The following is a 25,241-nucleotide window of genomic DNA, read 5'->3' on the forward strand; positions in this document are numbered from 1 at the left end:
TGTTAGCACAGAAAATGCTGCTGTTAATAATTATTTTTTAAATTAGTATTGCAGACAGGTAAATGGTGCAAAGAACAGAGCCGGAAAAGTTTCAAGAACTAAACAAAAGCAGCAAGTCAAAGAATCATCAGCATCTGCCCAATAAACAAATTAAAATTGCAGCAACCAGAAGTTTGGAGTGCAAGAATTATTTTCAATAATGTTAGGTAGTACAACCAAAAAGGATTGTCAGAAGCAGACTGATACAAATGAGCATCATGCTAAAAGCAAAATTCATAGGGTACATAACGTAGTGTCTGCACAAAGCCAATTGATTCACACAATTGTTTCAAGACTATCTGCAGGTGTTAAACCTATTTATTTGCATTTCCTGATAACACATACTTGTGGACTCTCTGATCTCCCTCTATTTTTTTCCCATCCATACAAAAAGAGCAAAAGCCAGTTCTTCAGTGCAAACATTTTTTTAATGTATCTGCACCCAAAGTATCCCAAATTAAACAGCTGGTTGTGTGGTTAAGAATTGGACCAAACTACTAGCATTCAGCCATTTAAAAGGAAACAAACCTTAGATTTAACACCAACTCACTACAAGTCCAAGACTTACTGAAATGACAGATGTGGCACCATCTGTCACTCGATTTCACATGGGATAAAATGGCAGTGCCTTGTCTTGCTGGGACTCTTCTGTATTTCAGAAGAGACATGGGGGTGAGAGAATGGAAAAAGGGAAGAGAAAAAAAATCTGAAATGAAGGATTTCTCTGATCTAATCAAAAGGGATTGCTGGTCTACAGATTAGAAAGCAAAGGGCAACATTTTTTCATATAATTACTTTTAAAATCTTTCATTGCCAAGTGTTTTAACAAAAACTTAATTTTTAAAGACCGTAAATATCTCCAAATATCAAAACATACATAAACTTGTTGTCACTACTGTATCCTGGACAGTCATACAACACTGTAAATACATTTGCAAATCACTGACCATTGAAGAAATACTTGGAGCATTTGACAGGCTGGAAAATGGTGCCTCTAAAACTCAGTGCAATATGAAATCAATGAACAGACAGTTTGTTACTTAATAAAAATAAGGTGGTGCTTCTTTATTTTTCAAATGGTCTAATAGGAAGCAACATGAGGATTTAGATAAGGCAATACTGAAACAGTTCAATTAACAAAGATGAAGGTATGCCAGTGTTGGGACTGTGAATGTTAAATTGGGCAATTTTTCTTTTGAGCCTCAAGAAACATGATTTTTTTTGTTTCAACAGTCCAAACAGATGAGATGAAAAGTGCAAACAAGTCAACTGCTGATAGTTTCAGGGGAATTCAGAGAATTCAACAAAAAAAGGATTACAACCAAAATATATCAACAATGGTGGAAAAAAATTGACTTACTTGGAAGTGCTTGCTAGAGGCATTTGAAGCTAAATGACATGCTCTTTGTCAAGAGTGTTGTCAGAGGCAGACAATCACATGCTATGCAAATATAACCAGCTCAAGCTCTGCACAATTGGCGAAGCAAAAGACTGGAACCAAAACCTACAGTACTCTGGCAAAGGATAACTTCAGCCAGAAATTAGCATAAATGAAAAGTGGTTTGATAAGTAGTTGAGGCTACAAAAGCATGTTTGCGAATTAAACGATCTAAAATCTTTTTGCAAAAAAAAACGACAGCTCCAATTGCAATTTATGAAGCGATGAGAATGTGAAACCAATCATCCTGCTCAGATCACAGAAATACCTTTACAGAACAGTAACGATTTTGGACAAGGAAGAAATTTCAGCTGCAAGCCAAGCAGAAATAGTGCAGCAAATGAAGGACATATTGAGGGAATGGACATTGAATGCTGGGAACCTCAATACAAGTTGTTTTGGACAGCATTTACACTTATAATGGCACAGAAAGCAACTATTCGGCCCATTGGGTCCATGCTACCTCCCAGAGCAATCCCCAAGTTGTGTGCAACATTCTTTTTGCCTTTTAATGGGCTTTTACTTTTACATTATCTATGGAGCACTTCCTCAATTCCAGTAGATAATCACAAGTCATACGACACTGCCCTATCAGGCTTTTAATCAGAAAGATCAGGATCAACTACAGTTCACAAGGTAGCAACAAATGCAAAATACTGAGTCAGCCTTATAGGCAAGTCGTAAAGCTGCCCACCCCCCCACTGCTGCTTTTACTTCCATACTTCTTTCTAAAGATCCATCACATTTATTGGTCACCTTTGCATCCAATTGTAAGTCAATTTAAGACAAAAACATTTCAGCATTACTCTTCCTATCCACAGACCCTGCTGGCCTCTCATTCCCACTTTTTGCTCAAGATCTCAGTTGCTCCCACATTTAAGTTCACAAAGATGAGACTTGCAGCTCCTCTAAATTCAGTACTGTTGCCTTTCTACAGTTAATCAAAATTAAAACAGGGAATTTATTCCAATGCCAACCTTAATTTTGAAACAGCACTGTGGAGTGACTTTCCAGATTGTGTTCTTTTAAAATAAAGTCAAGACACCATAACACAAATCAAATTCTAAGTGCTTGATACAAGCAATTACAATGGCCCTTCAATTTCTCTATTGTGTTATTCAAGGTGAAATTTACAAAACAAAACTGATTAATTTTCTTTATGACTACAACCAAAAATAGAATCTTCATCTCACGCACCTTGGTAAGTCAAAATGCTTCTCTTAACATCACTGCCTCGTTCAGAAGTTATAATTAGTATTATACCAAGGACAGCACGGTAGCATAGTGGTTAGCGAGTTCAATTCCTGCTACTGTCTGCAAGGAACCATAGAACAATACAGCATAAAACAGGCCCTTCGGCCCACCATGTTGTGCCAACCTTCAAACCACTCCTAAGACTATCTAACCCCTTCCTCCCACATATCCCTCTATCTTAAATTCCTCCATATGCTTATCAAACAATCTCTTGAACTTGATCAACGTATCAGCCTCCACCAGTACCCCAGGCAGCGCATTCCATGCACCTACCACTCTGGGTGAAAAACCTCCCTCTGACATCTCCCTTGAACTCTCCCCCCCCCCCCCACATTACCTTAAAGCCATGCCCTCTTGTATTCAGCATCGGTGAGTTTGTATGTTCTCCCCGTGACTGCATGGGTTTCCTCTAAGTGCTCCAGTTTCCTCCCACATTCCAAAGACGTACAGGTTAGTAGGTTAACATGGGTGTAATTGGGCAGCACAGGCTCATTGGGCTGGAAGGGCCTGTTACTGTGCTGTATAAATAAACTTGTATAAAGTTTTAAAGTTCTAATCATTCAGCAACTTTTATTCTCCAACTAAATTTACCTGGTTTGGGCACCTTTCCAAGCAATGAGAGATGTTGCATCAATCCTTTTATCTCGTCCCCCTCCAGAAGCCCAAACACCGTTTTCCAGGTGGACAGTGTCCATGACTTGGACCTCCAACACTGTTTGAGCCAAACCCAAAGAACAGCAGCTCATTGCCAACATAGGTTATCATAGCTTTCCAGTATGAACAGTAGCATTCAACAATTTATGTCATCAAGAAATTCAGCCCTGTACCTCAAACTCCAAGCAAATCAATGAGAAAAAAAACTATCACCCACTTATATTTTTTGGTGACAATTTTATTCTACTATTTTCTGTCCTCTTCCAAACCCACCTTGTAATTCATAAAATACATCTGCTGCACTCTTATACCAGGTTTCACCATCTCTTTTGTCATTTACTATCACTCATCCTCTGAAATAAAAGATCAACCCTTTTGTCCCATCTGCCCTCACACTTCAATTTGTTTTATTTTTAAACTTTTCCCAGTTCTGAGTAAACATCTTCAACATGAAACAGTAAACATTTGATTGTACAGGTGCTGCCTGACCCAACAATTTCTAGCATTTGTTTCATTTCAATTTAGAGTATATCAAGTAACAGAAGCACTTTCCACAAGTCTCACGAAACAATGACTCTTATCAGAAAAAAATAATTTTACACACTCACATTCACTATAATGGTCACCACAGCTACCAAATGGAAAGAAATAAAAAAAAACAAAATTTCACTCTGCAGCCAAGTAAATACCACCTTCAGTTTCAAAAATATGCAAGTTAAACCTTCCATTCTCCACTCCACCCCCATTCTGCAATATATCAAGTGTGACTCAGATACATTCAGAAGCCTAATAGAGGCCACTTGGAGGACATTTTAATATTGTAACGTACACAAATTTTCTAGTTCGCCATGCAAAAACATGTTTAGTGAGTTAAAGAACATGGTACTACAAGTGCAAAGATGGAACGATACAGTCAGTTTACTGCACCAACTGGAAAGGTGCTCAGCCACAATATTGCAACTATTCCCTTTCTGCCTTACAACACAAACACCAAAACTAGTTTCATTATCAAACAGACCAACAATCTTTAAACTTCTGAGTGTTACAATTATAGAAAGACTACATGACACTGACATTATTTGACAATTTTTCCATACAAAGCAAATTAAATAAAAAGGTTTTATTTCGGGTCAGAGGAAACTTGAGACTGAGGTGACGAAATAAACGATGAACAGAAACAGCAGAACTGGTTTTGTACAACAACTAAACTTTTATTACAGAAGGTTAGAGCAGATACTTGGAAGGATGATGCACAACCAGGGTATGTTTAGGATTTTATCTGGAGAATCAAATACACAAATATAATCAGAAATATAAATGCATACATGCATCCTATTCTGCAAACTCAAGAGTCCAATGAAGTATCAAACACTATCTAAAACCACCATAAATTAACATAAATGCACTACGAATTACCTAAATGTGTACACAGAACCATAACAGCTTTCCATATATTGCTCACGATGAATAAATATTTTTAAAACCCTTTAGTAGCTCTGTTTCTATCCATCATGGAGGATCGTTTACTTAACAGACATCACACAACATTTTCATTCAAAGGAAATCTATAAAATGATTAAAATACTTTATGGACAGTTGACTAAAATATAGAAACTACAGCAACTTGATTGTGAAAGAGCCTCTAAAATTGTCTTAAGTTTAAGAAAATAACCTGGAAATACACATCAAAATCAGCATAAAGTTGATCCAGCAGACTATGTAGAAATAAAGCTTTGATCTTACAAAGTTAAATTATCCCACAAAAAGGACGGGAACTGAAATATTTCAGCAAGAGCCGGCCTTCACTAGCAAAAAAAAATCTGTAATAAACTTGTACCGAACAAGACTTTGTACTGCATCAAACTCAGCCAAGTTATACACAGGGAAGCATTCTGTTACAGCATCCACAGACCTCCGGGCACAAAATACATCCCAACAGATGAAACTACGGGAAGGGGCAGTATTCATTTATGAGGAAATAAAAGTCGAGCAGCCTGATTACAATACGCTTATGTGCTTGAATTTACAGATTCCCCACCCCCACACTCCTCTAAAAATACACAAGCTTCCTGGCATGGGTTTATTAAAAAATACAACCCGGCCCCTGCATCCTCTTATTTCAAACACTGTAAAAAAAATGAAACAGCAAGCGATCAGGAGCAACCCCACCCAAACCTTTCCAAAGAATTACATAAATCTACCCATCTGCAAATCAGTGCGCAAATAGCTCCTTTCCCCACCCCCCAATTCACCTCACCCCCAAACCCCTCAAAAGCTGCTGGTCCTTTGCGACTACCCGGACCAGAGAGAGAAAAAAAGAAAATGAAATGAAGAGCCAAACCTTGCATCCCCCACCTTCACTTTGTACCAGAATTTGCTTGAGCTTGTAAAAAAAATATGCTGCGAAAAAAAACAGGCCCTGAAACCAATCACTGTATACGATAGCTTGAAACAGACCAATCAGGAGGAGCTGTTGTTGGAGACTGGCCAACCATATCATAGCTCATTACTCAGTCAGACAACTGCTTGCTCAGAGAGGAGGGAGAAGTTGGAGGGGGGGAGGGGAAGGATTAAAAAAACAGAGACATGCACCAGAGATAACGCCTCAAGAGGTGGCTGCAAGGCTAAAATCGTTCCGAAGAATGGTGCACGCAGTCAGGGAACCCGATCGTCCAGAAATGCTGAAGAAAGGGCGACTTGTCACTGCAGCAGGTCAGAAACAGCTGCAAGGGAAAAATTAACCCTTGCAGCACACACTGGGTCTGTGCCGCAGCGCCGGTCACGTACAGCTCCATGAAATTGCATTCAGGTACTCGAGGCTCCCATCAAAGTGCCATGTTTGTGTTGTTTAATATCAAAACAAAACTTGCAAGTTTTACAACTGTAAATTTCATTTCATGTTTACAAGCACTTGGCAACTGGTTTGATATTCACGATTCGACACTTATAACAAGATCATTTTACCCAAATGTCAAATTCCTTCTTATCTATTTAATCATTCTGAATTATACCAAAAAACAAACATAACTGAAATATTACTTATATCAGGAGTTTTAAACATTTACACTCAGAAATACCTGCATTAGTCTAACAGACTCCACTTGTATGTGTGCCTAATCATCAAAGCTGATTTTTTTTAAATGTTGCTTACAAAATTAAGTGATTATCTGAAATATATTTTTAAAAATGTTTCCCAGTATTAACAATGTAATTTGGAAGGCTGTAAGGTGTTTGAGACACCTTTTGGTAAACATTTCAAATAATGGAATAATTAAGTACATCTAAATTCACCAGTGTTGGTGTAACTGTAATACAAATAGCCTTTCTCCCAAAAATGACACAAAATATTTTACCTTAAAGTTCTTGCGTACTTTCAAAAATAATTATAGCCCATATGTAGAATAAACATGAAAGTAAGAATGGTGGCACAACTAACCAAAGTAGTGGTCGAATTATTCAAGGTCTCCTATGTTCTCTATTTTTCCTTCCAGTTCTTTCTTGAAAAGTATTGGATGGTGCATGGGGATGCTGCAAACATTCATGAACTAGGCTGGCCAAATGGCCTCTCATCTGTCTGTGAATGCTCTTGCATCCCATCATAATTGTCATCTTCCTAATAACAAGACTTGCTCTGCATCAAAGAAATAAGTCCTGTTGTTTCAAAATGCTACATTTTTAATTGCTTCTTAACCAATGAAATTATCTGAACATTGTCATTGGTGGACTTCGATTTATGAACTTTCTGCAGATTGGAGGCCACAAACAAAAACATTTGTCGTGCTCAATTGTGGTGGATCTGGTATCCTTGGGTCAATGATAATGTAAAACTCTCCTTGGGTGAAACTGTATGCTACATTGCAATAATGTTGAAGAAAAAAGCCTGAGGATTCTTTTCCCATAGTCTAACCAGTGTTTGAGTATGGAATTCTCACTATAAGTCAGAAAGCTGTGAGGTCAAGTTCCACCTCAAAGGAACAGATATCTTGGGACTAAAAGCTGTTCTTGCAACCATGTGATCCCCACTCAAATGAATGAGCAACAAAAACATCTGCATTGAAAAGTGCAGCAAAAGCTGACATATCATTTGATGCCTTCTCCAGCAAACTGCAGCCTATGAATAATAAACAAAAATGATTGCAGAAATAATGGGCTCATATTTCCTGAACCTACCTTCTAATTCGATAAGCTGAACTTGCTTGCGTAGGTGGCCCTGCAACCAAGCGACAAGGCCTAGTTCAACAACAGGGCCTCATGATGTAATTAGATGATGTGGGTCAGCCAGAGCAAGTCACTGCTACAAAGCTCCTCTCAAAACCTTTGACAGACGGCAAAACCCTACTACCAGATTTGCTGTCTGTAAAAACTGTCAAGGTTTTACAATTCTTCTGGATGACTCTTGACATTCAGACACATTAAATAATTGTTAAAAACCAACAAAATAAAAAAATGAACTCAAATCACAAATAAATCAAAACATTGAACCAAACATAAATTACTTTAAGAAGATTTTATCTTAACTTTTAATCTATCTTACAAATAATATTCACTTAAATGAATGGGCTCTTGGATCCTGCACAAATTTTGAACCTGACACAGTATCCAAGAGTAGAACCCGCAATCCAGCAAACTCAATCTCCGCTACTGTAGAGTTTAGTGGTGAAAAGCACCTGGGAGATCACTGGTGAACTGAGGGAAATTCACATCTTCCACATTCACAAGGGACTCCTGAAACATGCTGGTACTCAGACCAAGAAATGCCAGCAGTTCCATGAGGCACTGCAAGGAAAACCCAGTCAAATCTGAGCAATTATGATGAAAGGGAAGCCTTTCATACAGCCTTGATAGTTGGGAGTTTGAAAGTGCCACAATTAAATGCTGTCATTTGATATTGTTAACTGCTTTGGTATGTTCAAGTTTTCTAAATGCATCTATATTTTCACTCCTTAGCTTGGACATTTAAGGATGCAATCTTTGACGTTTGGTTAATCTGAATTAAGATAAATAAACATCAAGGCTAATATATACAGCTCAATTGCTGAAACTGGGGTAACCTTGACTCTGGAGTCTGGCTACCATAGGTTGAACAGTTTCCCATTAGTTGTGTGAATTAGCTTCACTCCAGGGGAATGCTTGTTGGAGGTGAGGTGCAGCACTCCAGTGAGAAAAGCTGAAAAAGTATCAGGGCACTAACGCAGCTTTGCTTGACGCTAGTCTTGATTGATCTTGTGGACCCTTTGGCTGGGACATGGTGTGCATTCCATTATGAAGATGGACACAAGATGGAAATATGTTTCTGCTGAGTGGAGGAGAGTGCTCCACAGTCCCTCAGGACAGAGTCAAAGGTTTTAGTGAGGTCAAGAAAGGCCATGTTTCTGTGTTTCTCAAGAAAGCCCTGCATTTCTATCATAGGTGTCAGGCGGTGATTGCTGCACCTCTGTGACATTCTGTTTTCCAGTTTCTCGCCATGAATCTTTATACTGGAGAGCAAGTTTGTTCAGTTTGGCAGAGGACCTTCTTACCCATATTGATTATAAGGCCCATTCAATGATATGCTGCAGTGACCTAGTCAAAGATGGTTGGGAGCTTAGATCCCAAGTGCGTGACGAGGAAGACTGAGAAAAACTGTTGGGCAATGATGCAGCCTTGTTTGACACCAGCCTTCAACAAAATTGTTATAGATGTGATGATTAAGATTATGGTTTGTGTGCCATCATGAAGCAAATACAAGTTGGGGGTGATTTTCTCTGGGCAGCTGAATGTGAGGAGAGTGTTCCACAGTCTAAGGCTTTTATGAGGTTGAGAATGGCTGTGTATAGGGGTTGGTGCTGCACTCTGTATTTCTCTTGGAGTTGTCACATTGTGAAGATCATGTACACTGTGCCTCTAAGTGAATGGAATAAGTGAAGCAAGGCAATGTCTTAACTCAGGCCTATATGATTAGCATGGAGGCCCTCAGTTTGCTCTGTTCACATGCCCAACATGAGACACTTGAAACAGACACTCTCTTCCAAGCTTTGTCATGAGAAGAGATAACCAGGCTTACAAAAGAAAAGTTTCAAGGATGTGCTCAATGTCTCCTTGAAAAAAATGCATCATCCTCACTGACCCCTAGGAATCCCTGACTTGTGACCACTCAAAGCAGAGAAAGAGAACTTAGGATGGTGTTAAGAACCTGGAGTGCATGCATTTAGAGGACAAAAAATCCCTGTGTTAACAGTGGAAGGATCTACACCACTGTGGAAGGACCACACTTAACGTTTCAGAAACAGCTTCTTCCCCTCCACCATGAACACCACCTCATTATTTCTCTTTTGCACTATTTATTTAATTTTGTAACTTGTAGTAATTTTTATGTCTTTGTGCCTTGCACTGTACTGCTGCCGCAAAACAACAAATTTTGCGACATATGTCAGTGAAAATAAACCTGATCCTGATTTTGATTCTATCAGGCACTTTTTGTCCCATCTGTGGAAGAGACTGCAGTTCCCACATCTGTCTCATCAGCCACTTCTACACTCACAGAACCGGAATGGAAACAAGTCTCCCTCAATTCCGAGGGATTGAGAGGATTCTGTGTCAAGTGTCTCAATTCCTGATCCTCCAAAGCCATTACACCATCTAAACGACAGAAGTTAGGAGTGTGATGTAACCTCTTTCACCTGCCTGGAGGATTTCCATATCAACAACATCCAAGCAACTCACTACCATCAAAAACAGAAGCAGCTTGATTGGGACACAATCACCAGAAAATATTCAATACCTCCATCTCAGGTGGACTATAATCACAGTGTATCATCCACAAAATGGACCACCGCTCTGTACCAAAGCTTCTTCCACCAGACTTCCCAAATAGGTGAATGCTACCAACTAGAAGAGCAAGGGCAGCAGATACATCACCTTTAAGATCCCTTCCAGGCCATACCATACCTAGAGTTCAAAATGAATTGCTATTCCTTCATTATCACTGGATCCAAATCTTGTAACATACAATTAACACTATTGTGGAAATACCTTGACCACTTTGGTTTTCAGCAATGCCATTTACCCCCAGCACTTTCTCAAGAGCAGTTAGGGGCAAGCAGCAATACATACATCCCATGCAAAGTCATTTTATATTGCTTTAGTTTGACCTGGAGCCAGTAATTTACAAACACCTGCTAATCCTTTTTTCAGCAAAAGCAATGAAACTGCAATTGTGCAGGCAATCTGTTATTTATATCAATTATTCTGAGTGGCCTTTAATGGACTGCTCTGATTTAATATAGATGCACCTCAGCGACAGAATAAAGTTCTGATATCCTCTGATGAGAAACAGCAGTGCCACAGAAAATTAAAATAAACGTATTGCATTCAGTACTGGTCCCAAGAAGAATATATTGATCTTCAAGCAGTTGCAGCACAGATTCATCATCTGCTGCCGATGCCTTATTTGAACCCAATGGTATATAATTGACAGATGTATTATCAGGTAAATTAGTAAACAGTGCAGCAAAAAACAGCAAAGGTTGCAAAACTAAAATTAAGGGTTAGTTGGAAATGGCTGAAAGATGAAACAGGTTCAAGGGACTGAATAATCTCCTTTAATGTTATAATTCCATTCACTTATTTATTTATCCATTTACTTATTTCACCAGCAAAACTTCAATAATCTGGCAGTCATGGGACTTTAGTGGTGCCAGACTAGATTTCCTAGTCTACCAGGTGCGACTATCAATAGCATAACGCACTTTCAGTTTACTGTTTTTAGATATTATTTGGTGCGGTAATAAAGGTTAAAGGGAGCACAGGAAACAACACTGGTCAGTTTAGGGGGTCTTGTAGTTTGTCTGCACTGCAGTTTAAATATTGGCATTTAACCCTTGGAGGAAAATGAGAATGAAAATTTAAGCTACCCTCCAATTTGATGCAAGGTCTTGACCTGAAGTGTCAACCATCCCTTTGCTTCCACATATGCTGCTTATCCCACTGAGTTCTTCCAGCAGTTTGTTATTTGCTTCAGATTCCAGCGTCTGCAATCTCTTGAGTCTCCATACCATCCAATTTCCCTGTTTCACTTGGAGAAATACACAACTCCCCATCAGAACTTAGTCTAAACTCAGTATAACAGTGGAATGTGGCATAAAGCATGCCTGATTACTTGGATAAGGACTGACATTATCTGATATGCTGCAACCAGTAATAATATCCATTGCAATCAGAACACTGGCTACTGCTCTTTTCATTTTTATCTCTATGTTACCACAAAGAGTTAAATGGCTATAAGTCAAATGATATGCCACTCACTTAAATTTTCTGTCAGTCTATTAAAGAGAATTTCTGTGTTCAGAGGTCAAATTGTCACATTAATTCAACAGTGGGCAATACTTTCCAATTTCAGTGACAGGGGGACATTTATCTTTGGACAGTAGTGCAGAATGTATGCAAGACTATCAATCACTAATTGCGCTTGCTAACCTTAAACTTAACTCAGTTTCTCTATCCACAAATGCTGCCTGACATTGAGTATTTCCAGCATTTTCAGGCTTAACATCAGACTTTCAGCATTTGTTGTATTTTGTTATATCTGCTAGATATGTTCTGTGGGTGACTTTGTGGGAGACTGGGAAACTGTTCTGCACCTTAGACATTCTTCACCTTGATCTACATCAAAGTGTTTGAGAAAGAGCCCTGTAAATCAGTCTCCTGTGCATATCCAGTTTCCACCCTTTCTATTCTGCTTTACTTCAATTAAGTGTTCTGGTGACCTCCATTCTGTTCTGTCCATAGAAGTAGAACCAGTTCAATACAGTGACAATAACATTCTTTGTAGGAATTCTCATTGCAAATAAAAGCAAAATACTATACAATCCTGGAAAAGTGCAATTTTTAAAAAGGATTTTGCAAACTCTTAGCCTGTCGGGTATCATTTGTGAAGTGAGGAAGGTAACATTGGCATTTTAAGGTGCTGTGTCCATTCATCCCATGAACTGCCTTGGGTGAACAGTCAAAGGACCTCGACTATGAGCCTTACCACAGACACAGTGTTACATGTTCTTCCAATATTTTATGCTTTTAATTCTCTACTTTTAGTTATTTCTGATGCTGAACATTAAAACAAGAAGCTGATGACTGATTTCATTTTCATTAAAATGTTTGGATAAATCAAACTGAACACTTAAATGAATGTAACCTGGCCAGCAAAAATTGTCAACATTAAGCAAATCTAAGGAGTGAGAATTTCGGTTACAATTAACTTCTATCTTAAATTGTATCCCTTAAGCCAGTAAAACAAAAATATGCCAACCAAGTCAAATTAAAATCTATGTTCACTCTGCTTTTTCAGAGCATTATTATCCTTATTTTTATTCTCAATTTTCATTCACAACAAATTTAAATCATCCAAAGTAACAATATTTACAATATGGGTGGCATGGTGGCACAGCAGTTAGTGTTGCTGCCTTACAGCTCCAGCAACCCAGGTTCAATCCTGATCTTGAATCCTATCTTTGTGGAGTTCACACATTACATGCGCCAGTTTCCTCCCACGTCACAAAGACATGTCTGTAGGTTAGTTTTCTTTTAATAAATTACCCTTTAATGTAGGTAGGTGACAAACAAATCAAAGGGGAGTTGATGGGTAGGTGAGAGAGAATAAGTTGTAAGGCTACAGGGAAATAAGTATGAGGAATGTGAATGAAGGGATTGCTTCGTTTGGTAATGGACTAAATGGCCTCATTCTGTGTCGTAATAAATAAACAATTTATTTTAGCAGTGACTGCTCTTCATTGGCTGTATTAAGCCAGAGGTAGTCCAAAAAGATCAGCTCTTTTTTGTTAACACAAACCACAGAAAAAGTCTGGAATTCTGTCCTTTAATTGCCATGGATGCGGTCAATTGCCATTTTTAAGTCTGAAATTGACAGCTTTTTAGAGGCAAGGTAATCAAGAGCAGGTTAGTGGAGTTGGAACACAAATGTTGCAATAAAATTATAAAACCCATTCAATTGGCTGAATGGTTACTGCTGTTCTTAAACTGCAAGGTAAGATTTCAAATTGTAATTCAATGTTAAAAATGACCAGGAACAGACTTCATTTGTGGTTTCTGATGTCCTCTGAGCTGCAGGATCTGCCAAGCAATCAATCCAAGTGTTCAATATTCACTGTGTGTTCAATGGACGACAGGAATGACCCATAAGTAGAGGTTCAAATTGGAAAGCTTTGCGAGCAGAATAATGTTCGATTAAATACAATGTAATTCTGTTCAGTGGCCTGAAATACTCCCCATAATACATACATGAAGCATTAATGATGACAACTGTACTAATACCAGCAAGTTCTCAAATGTACAATTCATACAGTGTTTTTTGATATTTGCTTCAAGCAACATAAATTTTGTTTGCCAAGTCACAGAGTGAAATTACATCCCCTGGTGTTTTTCTACATTAAGAGTACAGGAGTTCTTGCCAGACAGATTAAAACATTTTTTTTAAAGTACTAATGATTAGGTTTTGAGCTACTGTTAGTATCTTGCCCCAATGCAAACTCTCTGCCAACCTCATATTTACAAAATAATATCCCCTGTACTTCAGAATGGAAGGTGCTGTGGAAAAGTGGGCAGGGGATTGGTGAAGGTAGTTTGAGGAGAGGGTGGGAATTTCCCTTCTTACCATTGTTGCACAAAGGGTCAGCCTTGCAGTACTTACACATGTCATGTAGCTTTAATTGATTCTTACTGGCAAGTAACTTCTGAAGAATCTACTCACTGCGTACTTTTGCCAATTCATGACCATAGTTTACTTACACTGAAAAGTCGACTTACTTGGAGCATACTCTTACAAAGTCTTAATTCCTTTATAACGCGATTATCTTAAGAAAACAAAATTACAATTCGGGCCATTAAGTCCCAGATTTATAATTGACAAAGCTGCTTATGACCTTGTCCTTTGTCCTATGAAAGGAGAATGACTGAATCAGACAATTAAACGAAGAACCACACCAACAATGTTGAAGATCAGGATTACCAATTAAAAAATTTGTAATGTGAAACATTATTTTATGCATTATGATCATTGTATTTGTTTCATCTTGTAAATTAAAATATAATGGATTGTCTATTTTTTGAAAGAAATGTTAATAATATAAATCATTCTTTCAATTCTTTTGAATTAAATAATGCTAAATGTTAATATTATTCTCAATGCTGGAAGAATATTACATATAGTTTCAGGTAACACACACACACACACACACACACACACACACACACACACACACACACACACACACACACACACACACCAGTTCACCTTGTTTTCTTCTCCCTTTGTTCATCCCTTCCATCCGCTCCCCCACCTGGTTCCACCTATCACCAACCAACCTCTATCATACTCCCCAGCGTACTGCTACATACTGGCTATCTTTCCCGTTCTCTCTGATGCAAGATCTCAACCTAAAATGTTGGCTTACACCTTTTGCCTCCACAGATACTGCTTGACCCACTGATTTCTTCCAGCATTATGTTTTTGTTCTAGATTCTAGCATCTGCAGTCTCTTTTGTCTTAATATTATTCTGCTTTTGTTAAGATTTGTTCTGGTGAGTTTTGATCTCAATGTCATTTAACTTGTATATTTCCTTTCCATGGTATTAATGGGAAATGCCCAATCACATTTCAGAATATATAATTAAAATTCTTTGCTTTTACAATGAAGTTACCATGGAAATCAAAAGCAGTCTACCATCTGTAATATCGAAACATCACCTACCATCAGAATCATTGTATTATGAATTGAATTTCTGGGAAGAATTTATCTATTTTCATTTATATATTATGTATATATTTATGTATTGTATATCATAATAACAGCACCTGGATTCATTTGCATTGACAGAAAGCAGCTGCTTCCATTCAGCTCAGTGGATATAGTTATTACCTCCATCAGCTGAGTTTATTATGGATAAATACACATCCAGTAGTGGTGAAAAAATCCCAAAAGAATGAAGCACATGGAAAAAATCTGCAGAAATCAGTAAACAAAACAATTTGCAAGTTCACTAAAGTGAATGAAAACTGCAAGAACATGTTAGGTAAACGAAGTGACATGTGCCTAAATAATCTGGGAACTAAGATTACACAGATGTTGGGTTTCTGAGATATGCAAAATCCTTCATTTGTACTCTCTGTAAGCAAATAAGTTATAACAACTTTTGATCCAAAGTCCAATGACATGATATTTATTCTTTATAAAAACTGATGATGATGATGTCTCTTAAAATGAACCAAATCAAAGTAAAAGCACTCTGATGAGCTCTATGCAAACATTTCTAAATAAATATTATTTTAAAGTAGAGGAATGTGCCCTTGGTTGTTCACACTAAACAGGTGTAAAAGTCATGGAATCATTTAGCAAGGAAACAGGCCCTTCGTCTCATTTGCCCGTGTTTGGCCCATATCCCTCTAAACCTTTCCTATCCATGTACTGTCCAAGTACCTTTTAAATGTTGTTAATGTACCTGCCTTAACCACTTCCTCTGGCAGCTCATTTCATATACTGACCACTCTCTGGGTGAAAAAGTTGCCTTCGGGTTCCTATTAAATCTCTCCCCCTCACCTTAAACCTATGCCCTCTAGTTCTTGATCCCCCAACACAAGGAAAAAGACTGTGTGCGCATTCACCCTATCTATGCCCCATATGATTTTATACACATCTATAAGATCACCCCTCATTCTCCTAAGCTCTAATGAAAATAGTCCCAACCTGCTCAACCTCTCTCCATAACTCAGTCCCTCGAGTCCCAGCAACATCTTTGCAAAAAGTGTCTATCAGCTGTCGATGACAATATAACTAAATGAATATTCTCTCAACAGTCAGTGAACTGGACAGATTTCATCCCTTAGGTTTTTACTATGGAGTCATTAACAGAATCTTGTTCAGCTGGCAAGCTGATTCCACTAAGCAAAAAATTACTTCAAGGTAGGGAAAAACAGTACTTTAAAAATGGACATTAGATTCAGAGATTAACCCTAAAGAAGCTGCTAAACAATCTTCAGAGCCAAAAATATGACAGGCGTAAAGTGCATTCATATTAAGACTTAGGGTGGGCTTGCCTTGTACTGAATTTGGACAGAAACACGCAGTGCCTATAGGAATGACTGCTCACCAGAGCCATCATGCTGAATGTTAGGGTAAGGGAGGAGGTTTATAGAAACAAGTCCAAGACAGTGTGCAGTGAGGATGGCAAGAAGGACAGGCAGGTGAGAAGTCAGGATAATTTGCTGAACAATAGAAGTACAACAAAATCAATAGCAGATACTGGACTAAACGTACTATATTTAAATGCACGTAGCATTAGGAATAAAGTAGATGACCAAGTGGCACAACTACAAGTTAATACGACATTGTGGCAATCACCCAGTCATGGCTTTATGACGGATGTGATTGGGAACTGAATGTCCAGGGGTACACAGTGTATAGGAAGGATAGGCAGGTTGGAAGAGGGGGAGGTGTGGCCATGATGGTTAGTAATGATATAAAATCAATAGAAAGTAAGGACATTGGGTCAGAGGAGGTGGAATCCTTATGGGTGGAGCTAAGAAATAGCAAGGGTAAAAGGACAATAGTAGCAGTCATATATAGGCCCCCTAATAGCAGTCAGGAAGTGGACGATAAGTTGCAGTTTGAAATAGAAAAAGCGTGCCAGAGTGACAACGTGAAGATAATTATGGGGGATTTTAACATGAAGGTGGACTGGGAAATCCAGCAAGGCAGTAGATCTCAGGAGAGTGAGTTTGTGAAATGTCTACGGACGCTTTTTGGAGCAACTTGTTGATGAGCCCACCAGGGGATCGGCTGTTTTGGATTGGGTGCTGTGTAACGAACCGGAGGTGATTAGGGAACTAAAGGTAAAGGAACCATTGGGAACTAGTGATCACAATATGATTGAGTTCAGTTTCAAATTTGAGAAGGAGAAGCTGATAACTGGTGTATCGATATTTCAGTGGAACAAAGGAAATTACAGTGGCATGAGAGAGGAGCTGGCCCATATTGAATGGAAGAGTAACCTAGCTGGAGGGACGGCAGAGCAGAAATGGAAGGAATTTCTACAAGTAATAAGGAAAATACAGGATAGATATATTCCAAGAAAAAAGAACGTTTTGAATGGAAAAAAGGGACAAATGTGGATAACGAGAGAGGTGAAGGCTAAAATAAAAGCAAAAGGGAGGGCATACAAGGAAGCAAAAATTAGTGGGAAAACAGAAGACTGGGAAACTTTTAAAAACCTGCAGAAAGAAACTAAGAAGGTCATTAGGAAAGAAAAGATGAATTATGAAAGGAAGTTGGCTGATAACATTCGAAAGGATACTAAGAGTTTTTTTTAAATATATAAGGAGTAAAAGAGAGACACGGGTTGATATAGGACCAATCGATAACAGTGTGGGAGAGATTATAATGGATGATAAAGAGATGGCAGAAGAACTAAATGAGTATTTTGCATTGGTCTTCACTGTGGAGGACATCAGCAATATACCGGTTAGTCAGGGGTCTCACGGAATGGAACTGAGTTCAGTTAAAATTACTAGAGAGAAGGTGCTAGGAAAACTAAATGGGCTAAAGACTGATAAGTCTCCCGGACCGGATGAGGTGCATCCTGGGTTTTGAAGGAGGTGGCTTTAGAGATAGCAGAGGCATTGGTGATAATTTTCCAGGAATCGATAGACTCCGGCATGGTTCCGGAGGACTGGAGGGTCGCAAGTGTAGTTCCGCTGTATAAGAAAGGTGGGAGGCAGCATAAAGGAAATTACAGACCTATTAGTCTGACGTCAGTGGTGGGAAAGTTATTGGAATCGATCCTCAAGGAGGAGGTTATGGAATACCTAGAGGTGCAAGGCATGATAGGTCCTAGCCAACATGGTTTTGTGAAGGGAAGATCCTGCCTGACCAACCTATTGGAGCTTTTTGAAGAAATCACAGGCAGGGTGGATAAGGGAGAGGCGGTAGATGTTGTGTACTTAGACTTTCAAAAGGCCTTCGACAAGGTGCTGCATAAGAGACTGATTAATAAAATTAGAGCTCATGGAATTACAGGTAGGATAACAGAATGGGTGGAGCATTGGCTTGTTGGCGGGAAGCAAAGGGTGGGAATAAAAGGATCTTGTTCTGGTTGGCTACCGGTTACTAGTGGTGTTCCTCAGGGGTCGGTGTTGGGGCCGCTTCTTTTTACCTTGTACATTAATGATTTGGATGATGGAGTAAATGGTTTGGTGGCTAAGTTTGTGGATGACACCAAGATAGGTGGAGGAGTAGAGAGTATTGAGGAGACAGGAAGGTTGCAGAGACACCTAGGTAGCTTAGGAGAATGGGCAAGGGAATAGCAGATGAGATTCAATGTTGAGACATGTGCAGTTGTACACTTTGGAACCAGAAATAAACGGGCAGATTATTATCTAGAAGGAGAGAAAATTCAAAGTACGGAAGTACAAAGGGACTTGGGGGTACTCGTGCAGGATACCTTAAAGGTTAACCACCAGGTCGGATCAGTGGTAAAGAAAGCGAATGCTATGTTGGCATTCATTTCGAGAGGTATAGTGTATAAAAGTAAGGAAGTGTTGATGAGGCTCTACAGGGCACTAGTGAGGCCTCATTTGGAATACTGTGCACGGTTTTGGGCCCCATATCTTAGGAGAGATGTGCTGATGTTGGAGAGGGTTCAGAGGAGATTTACGAGGATGATTCCCGGAATGAAAGGGCTTACCATAGAACCACAGAACCATACAGCACAAAACAGGCCCTTATCTTAACAGGTCCCTAATCTTAACTGAACTCAGTTCCATTCCGTGAGACCCCTGACTAACTGGTATATTGCTGATGTCGGCTCTTGGACTGTACTCACTGGAGTACAGAAGAATGAGAGGGGACCTCATAGAGACATTTAAAATGTTGAAAGAACTAGACAGAGTAGATGTGGTCACGCTGTTTCCCTTGGTGGGTGAATCCAGGACCAGAGGGCACAATCTTAGAATTAAAGGGTACAGGTTTAAAACAGAGATGAGGAGAAATTTCTTTAGCCAGAGGGTGGTGAATTTGTGGAATTCCTTGCCATGTACAGCAGTGGAGGCCAGATCATTGGAGGCGTTTAAGGAAGAGATAGATAGATATCTAAATACTCGGGGTATCAAGGGATATGGAGATAAGGCTGGAAATTGGGGTTAGAATAGTGTGGTTTTTTTGCCCCCCCCCCACCAATTTCTCATTTCTTTTTCTTTTTTCCCTTTTCTTTGGAGCAGACTCGATGGGCCGAATGGCCTACTTCTGCTCCCTTGTCTTGTGATCCTGTGATATTAGAAGCCACTGCAGCTTGATAGATACTTTTTGGGTATTGGTGGATTTTTACAATTAAAACTCGCAGGGCAAAGATAGCAAAAAATTGCTGGTATGAGAACAAAAAATGGCAACATCCATAAAGAGAGAAAAAGAGTTATTGTTCAGACTGATGACCTTTTATCAAAACAAGGAAAAGTTAAAAATTACATGTTTTAAGTTGCAGAGAAGGAGGACAGATGGAGAGAAGAAAGTGAATGTCTGTGATAGGGTGGAGACTGAATGACGCAAAAGGTGGCAGTACTGGCTGAGGAAAGACAATTTAAAACATATTCGACGTGAAATGTTGACTGTCTCTCGCTACATGACCTGCTGACTATTTCCAACGTTTTCTGTTTTTGTTTCTGATTTTCAGTATCTGCTGTTTCTTGCTTTGCAATTAAAATTTGTTGGTGTTGTACTGTTGCTGCCTTTGAAAATTTAACAACATTTTAGACTACAGTTTAACAACCACTTTCAGAACTAGATGTTGTGGTGATGATAGTCCTTTAATGTTGTTCAGTACAAACTTCCAGGATATTGATCCTGCAGTAAAGGAGGATAATAGTGATATTATTTTGCCCTGATGATATGGGGCATGGGGTAACAGTGGTTCCGTACTTCTGCTGCCTAGTCCTTCTGAGTTGAAGAGGTCATGGATTTAGAAAAATGTTCTCCTGTATGCCTCTATGAATTGCTGCACTGTATTTTGTGAGTAGAAGAGTGCACGTGACATGCCTGTAGTAGTGGCTGTGAGAGCTTAGATTTGTAATTCAGGTGCTAATTTTTTTTAGTTGATTTAGAAGATCTGATATCAATGACAAAGATGGAATTTTCTCCCATCCCAAATGCTCTTGAGAAGGTGATGCTGAGCAATTTTCATGAACAACTACAGTTTTTCCCTGAAGAAACTACACAGTGATTTCCAGGATTTAGACCCAAAAACTATGCAGGAATAGCAAAATATTTCCAAATTGAGATGGTGTTAACTTGGGGGTAGAAGGCGGCCACTCAGCTCCTCAAATCTGCAACCTCATTTAATAGGATCATGCCGATCTGATCGTTACTTCAATTCTGTATTCCCACCTACTTGAAGTAACCTTTCAACTCCTAGTTCATCAGGTATTTATCTACATATGCCTTAAAGATACTACTCGTTTATGGATAGGGTTCTGAGGGTCATGACAAGGACTCACAAGGATGTTACTGAGACTGAAGGGCTTGAGTTATCAGGAGAGACTGGAATAGGCTAGGACTGTTTTTCCTGGAGCAAAGGAGGCTGAGGGCTGACCTAATAGAGGTATATAAAATCATGAGGGGCATAGATCAGGTGAATGCTCACAGTCTTTTTTCCCAGGATAGGGGAGACTAAAACTAGAGACCATGGATTTAAGGTGAGAGGGCAAAGGGGACCTGAGGGGCAACTTTTTCACACAGAGGGTGGGGGATATATGGAATGACCCAGAGGAAGTGGTTGAGGCAGGTACAACTGCAACGTTTAAAAGATATTTAGACAAGTACATGGAAAAGAAAGGTTTAAAGGGACATGGGCTAAATGCAGGCAAATGGGACTAGCTTAGGTCGGCAACACGGACAAGTTGGGCCGAAGGGCCTGTTTCCAAGCTGTATAAAGTCTATGACTTTATGACCCTCAGAGAAAAAAATTCTGTCTCATCTCTGCCTTAGATAGGCAATCCCTGGATTCTCCCGCAAGAGGAAACATCTCCACATTCATCCTCAGGATCTTAGATATTTCAATCAAGTCCCCTCCCTCTTTTAAACTCTAGCAGATAAAAGTGAATTCTGTCCATTCTTTCCTCATAAGATAACCAGCCCTTTCCAAATATTAATCTAGTAACTTTCTCCGAATTGCTACGAATGCATCAACTTCCTTCCTTAAATAAGGAGACAAATACTGTACCTAGTACTCCAGGTACTTACTCACCAATGCAATGTAAAACTGAGTCATAACCTCCCGACCTTTGCATTCAGCTGCCCTAGCAATAAAGCATAACATTCAAACATGCTTGCTTTTTAGTACATTTAGCTGCCACACCTTTGATGCTTTCATCCACTTGCCCTCACATCTACATACATTTTTAAAAGTTGAGGTCCCAGCACCAATCTTTGTGTATTCTTGTATAATTTAAGTATAATTTATGTTTCGTGTGTTGTCTGAACCTACATGCCTGTGATGCTGCTGCAAGCAAGTTTTTCATCGTACCCGTACCTCACCTTACTTGTGCACAGGACAATAAACTCAACTTGACTTGACGTGACACCACTTGTTACATCTTGCAAAGCAGGAGATTGGTTGTGGACAGGAGATTCCTGAGTAACTTGGAGTAGGTGGTATTTTCAAGTACCAAAAGCCTTCATCTTTGTCAGTGGTTGAATAACCGGTTTAGGAAGTGCTGTCCATTTACTTAAGTGAATTTGGTGTAGCAGTACTTGGGTTTTTGAAATGGATAGATCTAAACTGCTTGAAGGCTGTTGGGACTGTGCTCATCCACTCAAGTGGAGAGTATGTATTGTCGGCTTTGGAATTAAGGAAATGAATCAAAGCCACAAATACCCAGCCTCTCACCTCTTGTAAACACTATTTATGTGGCTGGTTCAATTAAATTTTTTGTCAATGGTGCTGATGTTAGGCGTCCTGGAAATGACACTGTTGAAAGGAAAAAAAGGTGGTTAGACTCTCTCATTGAAGACGGTCATTACCTGATACTTATTATGTTATACTTACCAGTCCATGCCTAAATGTTATTCTTGTCTTACGACAAGCAAACACAGACTATTTTATTGTCTGAAGAATTATGAATGGAATTTTTAACATCATGCCATCATCAACAACCACGCCCAATTCTGATGTTATGATGGAGAGGTGGTCATTGATAAAGCAGGTGAAGATGACGAGGCCTGGAAAATCACCCGACCATCCCCTGCAGCAACATCCTGGGAATATGATAATTTACCTCCAACACCATCATTCTATGTGTCAGATATCAATCCAGGCAGTGGAGAATTTTGGCCTGGATTTCCACTGACCAATATTATTGGGGCTCCTGGATGTAATACTTAATCAAATGCTGCCTTGATATTAAGGGCAGAGACACACATCTCACCAATGGAATTCCGTGTTTTCTCCATGCTTCAGCCATAGCTGTATTGATCCTGGCAAAACCCAAACTCAGCACCTATTAACGGGCTATTGGTGAGTGTCACTCGATTATACTGTTGATGACAGCTTCCAACACTGATAATGATTGAGATATTTACAGACTGTGATTAACCCAATTGAATTTGTCCTACTTTCTGATGACAGTACATTCCTGGACATTTTATCCAGTTGTCAGGTTGATGCCAGTTTCATGAATGCTTGGCCAGAGGGGCAGCTACCTCTGGAACATATGCCTCCAGTCTAACAGCGAGGGTGTTACCTTAGCTGCAGAGCAGTTAGTTACCTTGTATTTAATCTGATGCCACTTCCTTTCACTGTACATACAGAGGTTATGGTAGTGTCTGGAATGTTGGCTGTATGGCATAATTCTGTGTCAGGCTGTTACTTGATTTGTCTCCTAGTTCAGGCATGTCTTCCAAAATTTGTAAAGAGGACTGTGTAGGATCAACTGGGCTAGGTGTGCCTTTGCTATGTCAGAATTTTGTGCCAAGTCCAGGTTTATTCTTATGATGTTTTACTGGCATGTTAGCTATTTCAGAACCATTTCTTAATTAATAATCAACCACATTGCTGGAGGTCTGGACTCGCATATAGGTCAGATGTGTAGGTCGGTCAAGGAAAAGGAAGCAGATTACAGAACTAGATACTGCTAATAGAAGGAACACACTCAGCTCTCACAGAGTACATCTCAGATCTCTGGAAGAGCAACACAGCCGGTTCTATTCCCTGGTCGTTTTGCAATAGCCTTGTAATTTCTTTCTTTTTCAGATACTGATAAAATTCTCTTTTGAAGGCCTTGCCAACATAGACTGGATGGGCCAAATGGCCCACCTCCTTTATTGATAATGAATATTGATGTGTCCTGACTATCCATCAGGCAATAGATTCCGTAAAAGGTCACCTATTCATAAAAATGTATTTCCCTTGTTTATCCTTTCCTTTTTTAGAAAACTGGAAGTGGTTTATGGTAATTCATTCCAGATTATTTACAAAACTTAATTTAAATTTGCCAGATGTCACATTGAAAGTCATACTTGTGCCTCTGGATCAATAATGCATGAAGCTGACCACAATACTACCATGCCCATATCCGTATCCCATTTCAAAGAATTGACTGCAAAACATAAGCGAACACCCCAGCACTACATTGTTGGATGTGCCATATTTTGGCATATCCACATGGATGTTTCATCACTGATATCTGCATTCATTGATAGGTGGCTCACAAGGTGTGGGAAGTGGCCCACATTTTCCAGGCCTCATCATCGATGGACCTTTACTGTGAAAAAGGTGGTGTTACGCAACAGGGAAATATTGCTGGAGGAGTTTTGTTTTGCAGATGTTTAATGTAAGACCCATTCCCTGTAGGCGAATCTAGAACAAGGGGTCACTGTTTAAAAATGAGAGGGTCACACATTTAAAATGAAGTGTAACATTTTCTCTCAGAGTGTGGAGAGTCTTTCTCAAGGGTGGTGGCTCTCAATATTTTTAAGGAATAGATAAATAAACACTTGACAAGCAAGGGAATGAACGGATACTGCACCTAGACAGAATGTAGAGTTAAAGTTACAATCAGATCATCTGTGATATTACAAATGGCCTCGAGGATCCGAGTGGCCTACTTCTGTTCCTAATTCAAATGTTCATATGACTTGGAGATATGTTGAGCAGTTTCCCATTTGTGCTGTAGATTAGCCTGTTGGATGTGAAATGTTGATTGCAGTGAGAAATGTAGAGAAAAATGTTGAAGACATAGCCTTGCTTGACTCCAGTCAGCGCTGAGATTGTTGTTGCATAACAACAGTGTGAACCATCATTTTTTTCCAAGCAGTTGGCATTGCATAGAATTGTTATTTTAATTTCTCCTTATTTAATCCTATTTGCTTAATTTGTTTAGCTTTGCTAATATCTGGCCTTAAATGATGAGAGTTTTTAAGATGAGGGATTTGATAGTGCACTGATGGATTTGGACATCCTTTCTCTAACAATTAAGCTGTGTCTTTGCATGGGACAACACACCATCTATAGGACCAATGTCTGTATGATCATAGACCTCAAACTTTGGTCCTTGGGCTCAGAGCAACAGTGCACAAATGGACACATCCTCAGCATCACCACAGAGGCCCAGGAATCCAATCGTCTCTATCAAGATGTGGGTAGGGGTTATGGGATGGTGCATGCTGCTGATTATTATCGGAGTTGGGGGTGGGAAGGGGAGAAAATGCAGCTATCTAAAACGTCTAATAATAAAGCTAAGCAGATTCACCAATTACATCACTGAAGGTGCTATTTGGCCTCCTCTATGCAAGAACAATGCAGTTGGCCCCATTCCTCAACCCTC

General features: G+C 39.3%; 2 protein-coding genes across 9 annotated transcripts in view; one reads left to right on the top strand and one right to left on the bottom strand.

Moving 5' to 3' along the window:
- The window catches only part of ctbp1 (C-terminal binding protein 1), a 266,572-nt gene that overhangs the window by 188,487 nt on the left and 52,844 nt on the right, over positions 1 to 25,241 (bottom strand). Inside the window, exon 1 of one of the 8 annotated variants that reach the window (XM_052035567.1) lies at positions 5,727 to 5,803. The exons of 2 other annotated variants lie outside the window; for them this stretch is intronic. Coding sequence is in view for 3 of the 6 variants with exons in the window: in XM_052035540.1 (XP_051891500.1) it covers positions 5,223 to 5,353 (131 nt within the window). In the remaining 3 variants the exon portion in view is untranslated. Of the gene's footprint in view, positions 1 to 3,068; positions 3,120 to 5,128; positions 5,149 to 5,222; positions 5,392 to 5,726; positions 5,804 to 25,241 lie in introns of those variants that run through there. 5 more of the 8 variants (XM_052035665.1, XM_052035604.1, XM_052035540.1 and 2 more) reach the window with 5 other exon arrangements.
- maea (macrophage erythroblast attacher, E3 ubiquitin ligase) overlaps positions 6,011 to 25,241 on the top strand; it is a 147,385-nt gene continuing 128,154 nt past the window's right edge. Inside the window, exon 1 of the mRNA XM_052035715.1 lies at positions 6,011 to 6,097. The gene's annotated coding sequence lies outside the window, so the exon portion shown is untranslated. The remainder of the gene's footprint in view (positions 6,098 to 25,241) is intronic.

Source organism: Pristis pectinata, chromosome 2, assembly GCF_009764475.1.
Source record: "Pristis pectinata isolate sPriPec2 chromosome 2, sPriPec2.1.pri, whole genome shotgun sequence".
Lineage (NCBI taxonomy): Eukaryota > Metazoa > Chordata > Chondrichthyes > Rhinopristiformes > Pristidae > Pristis > Pristis pectinata.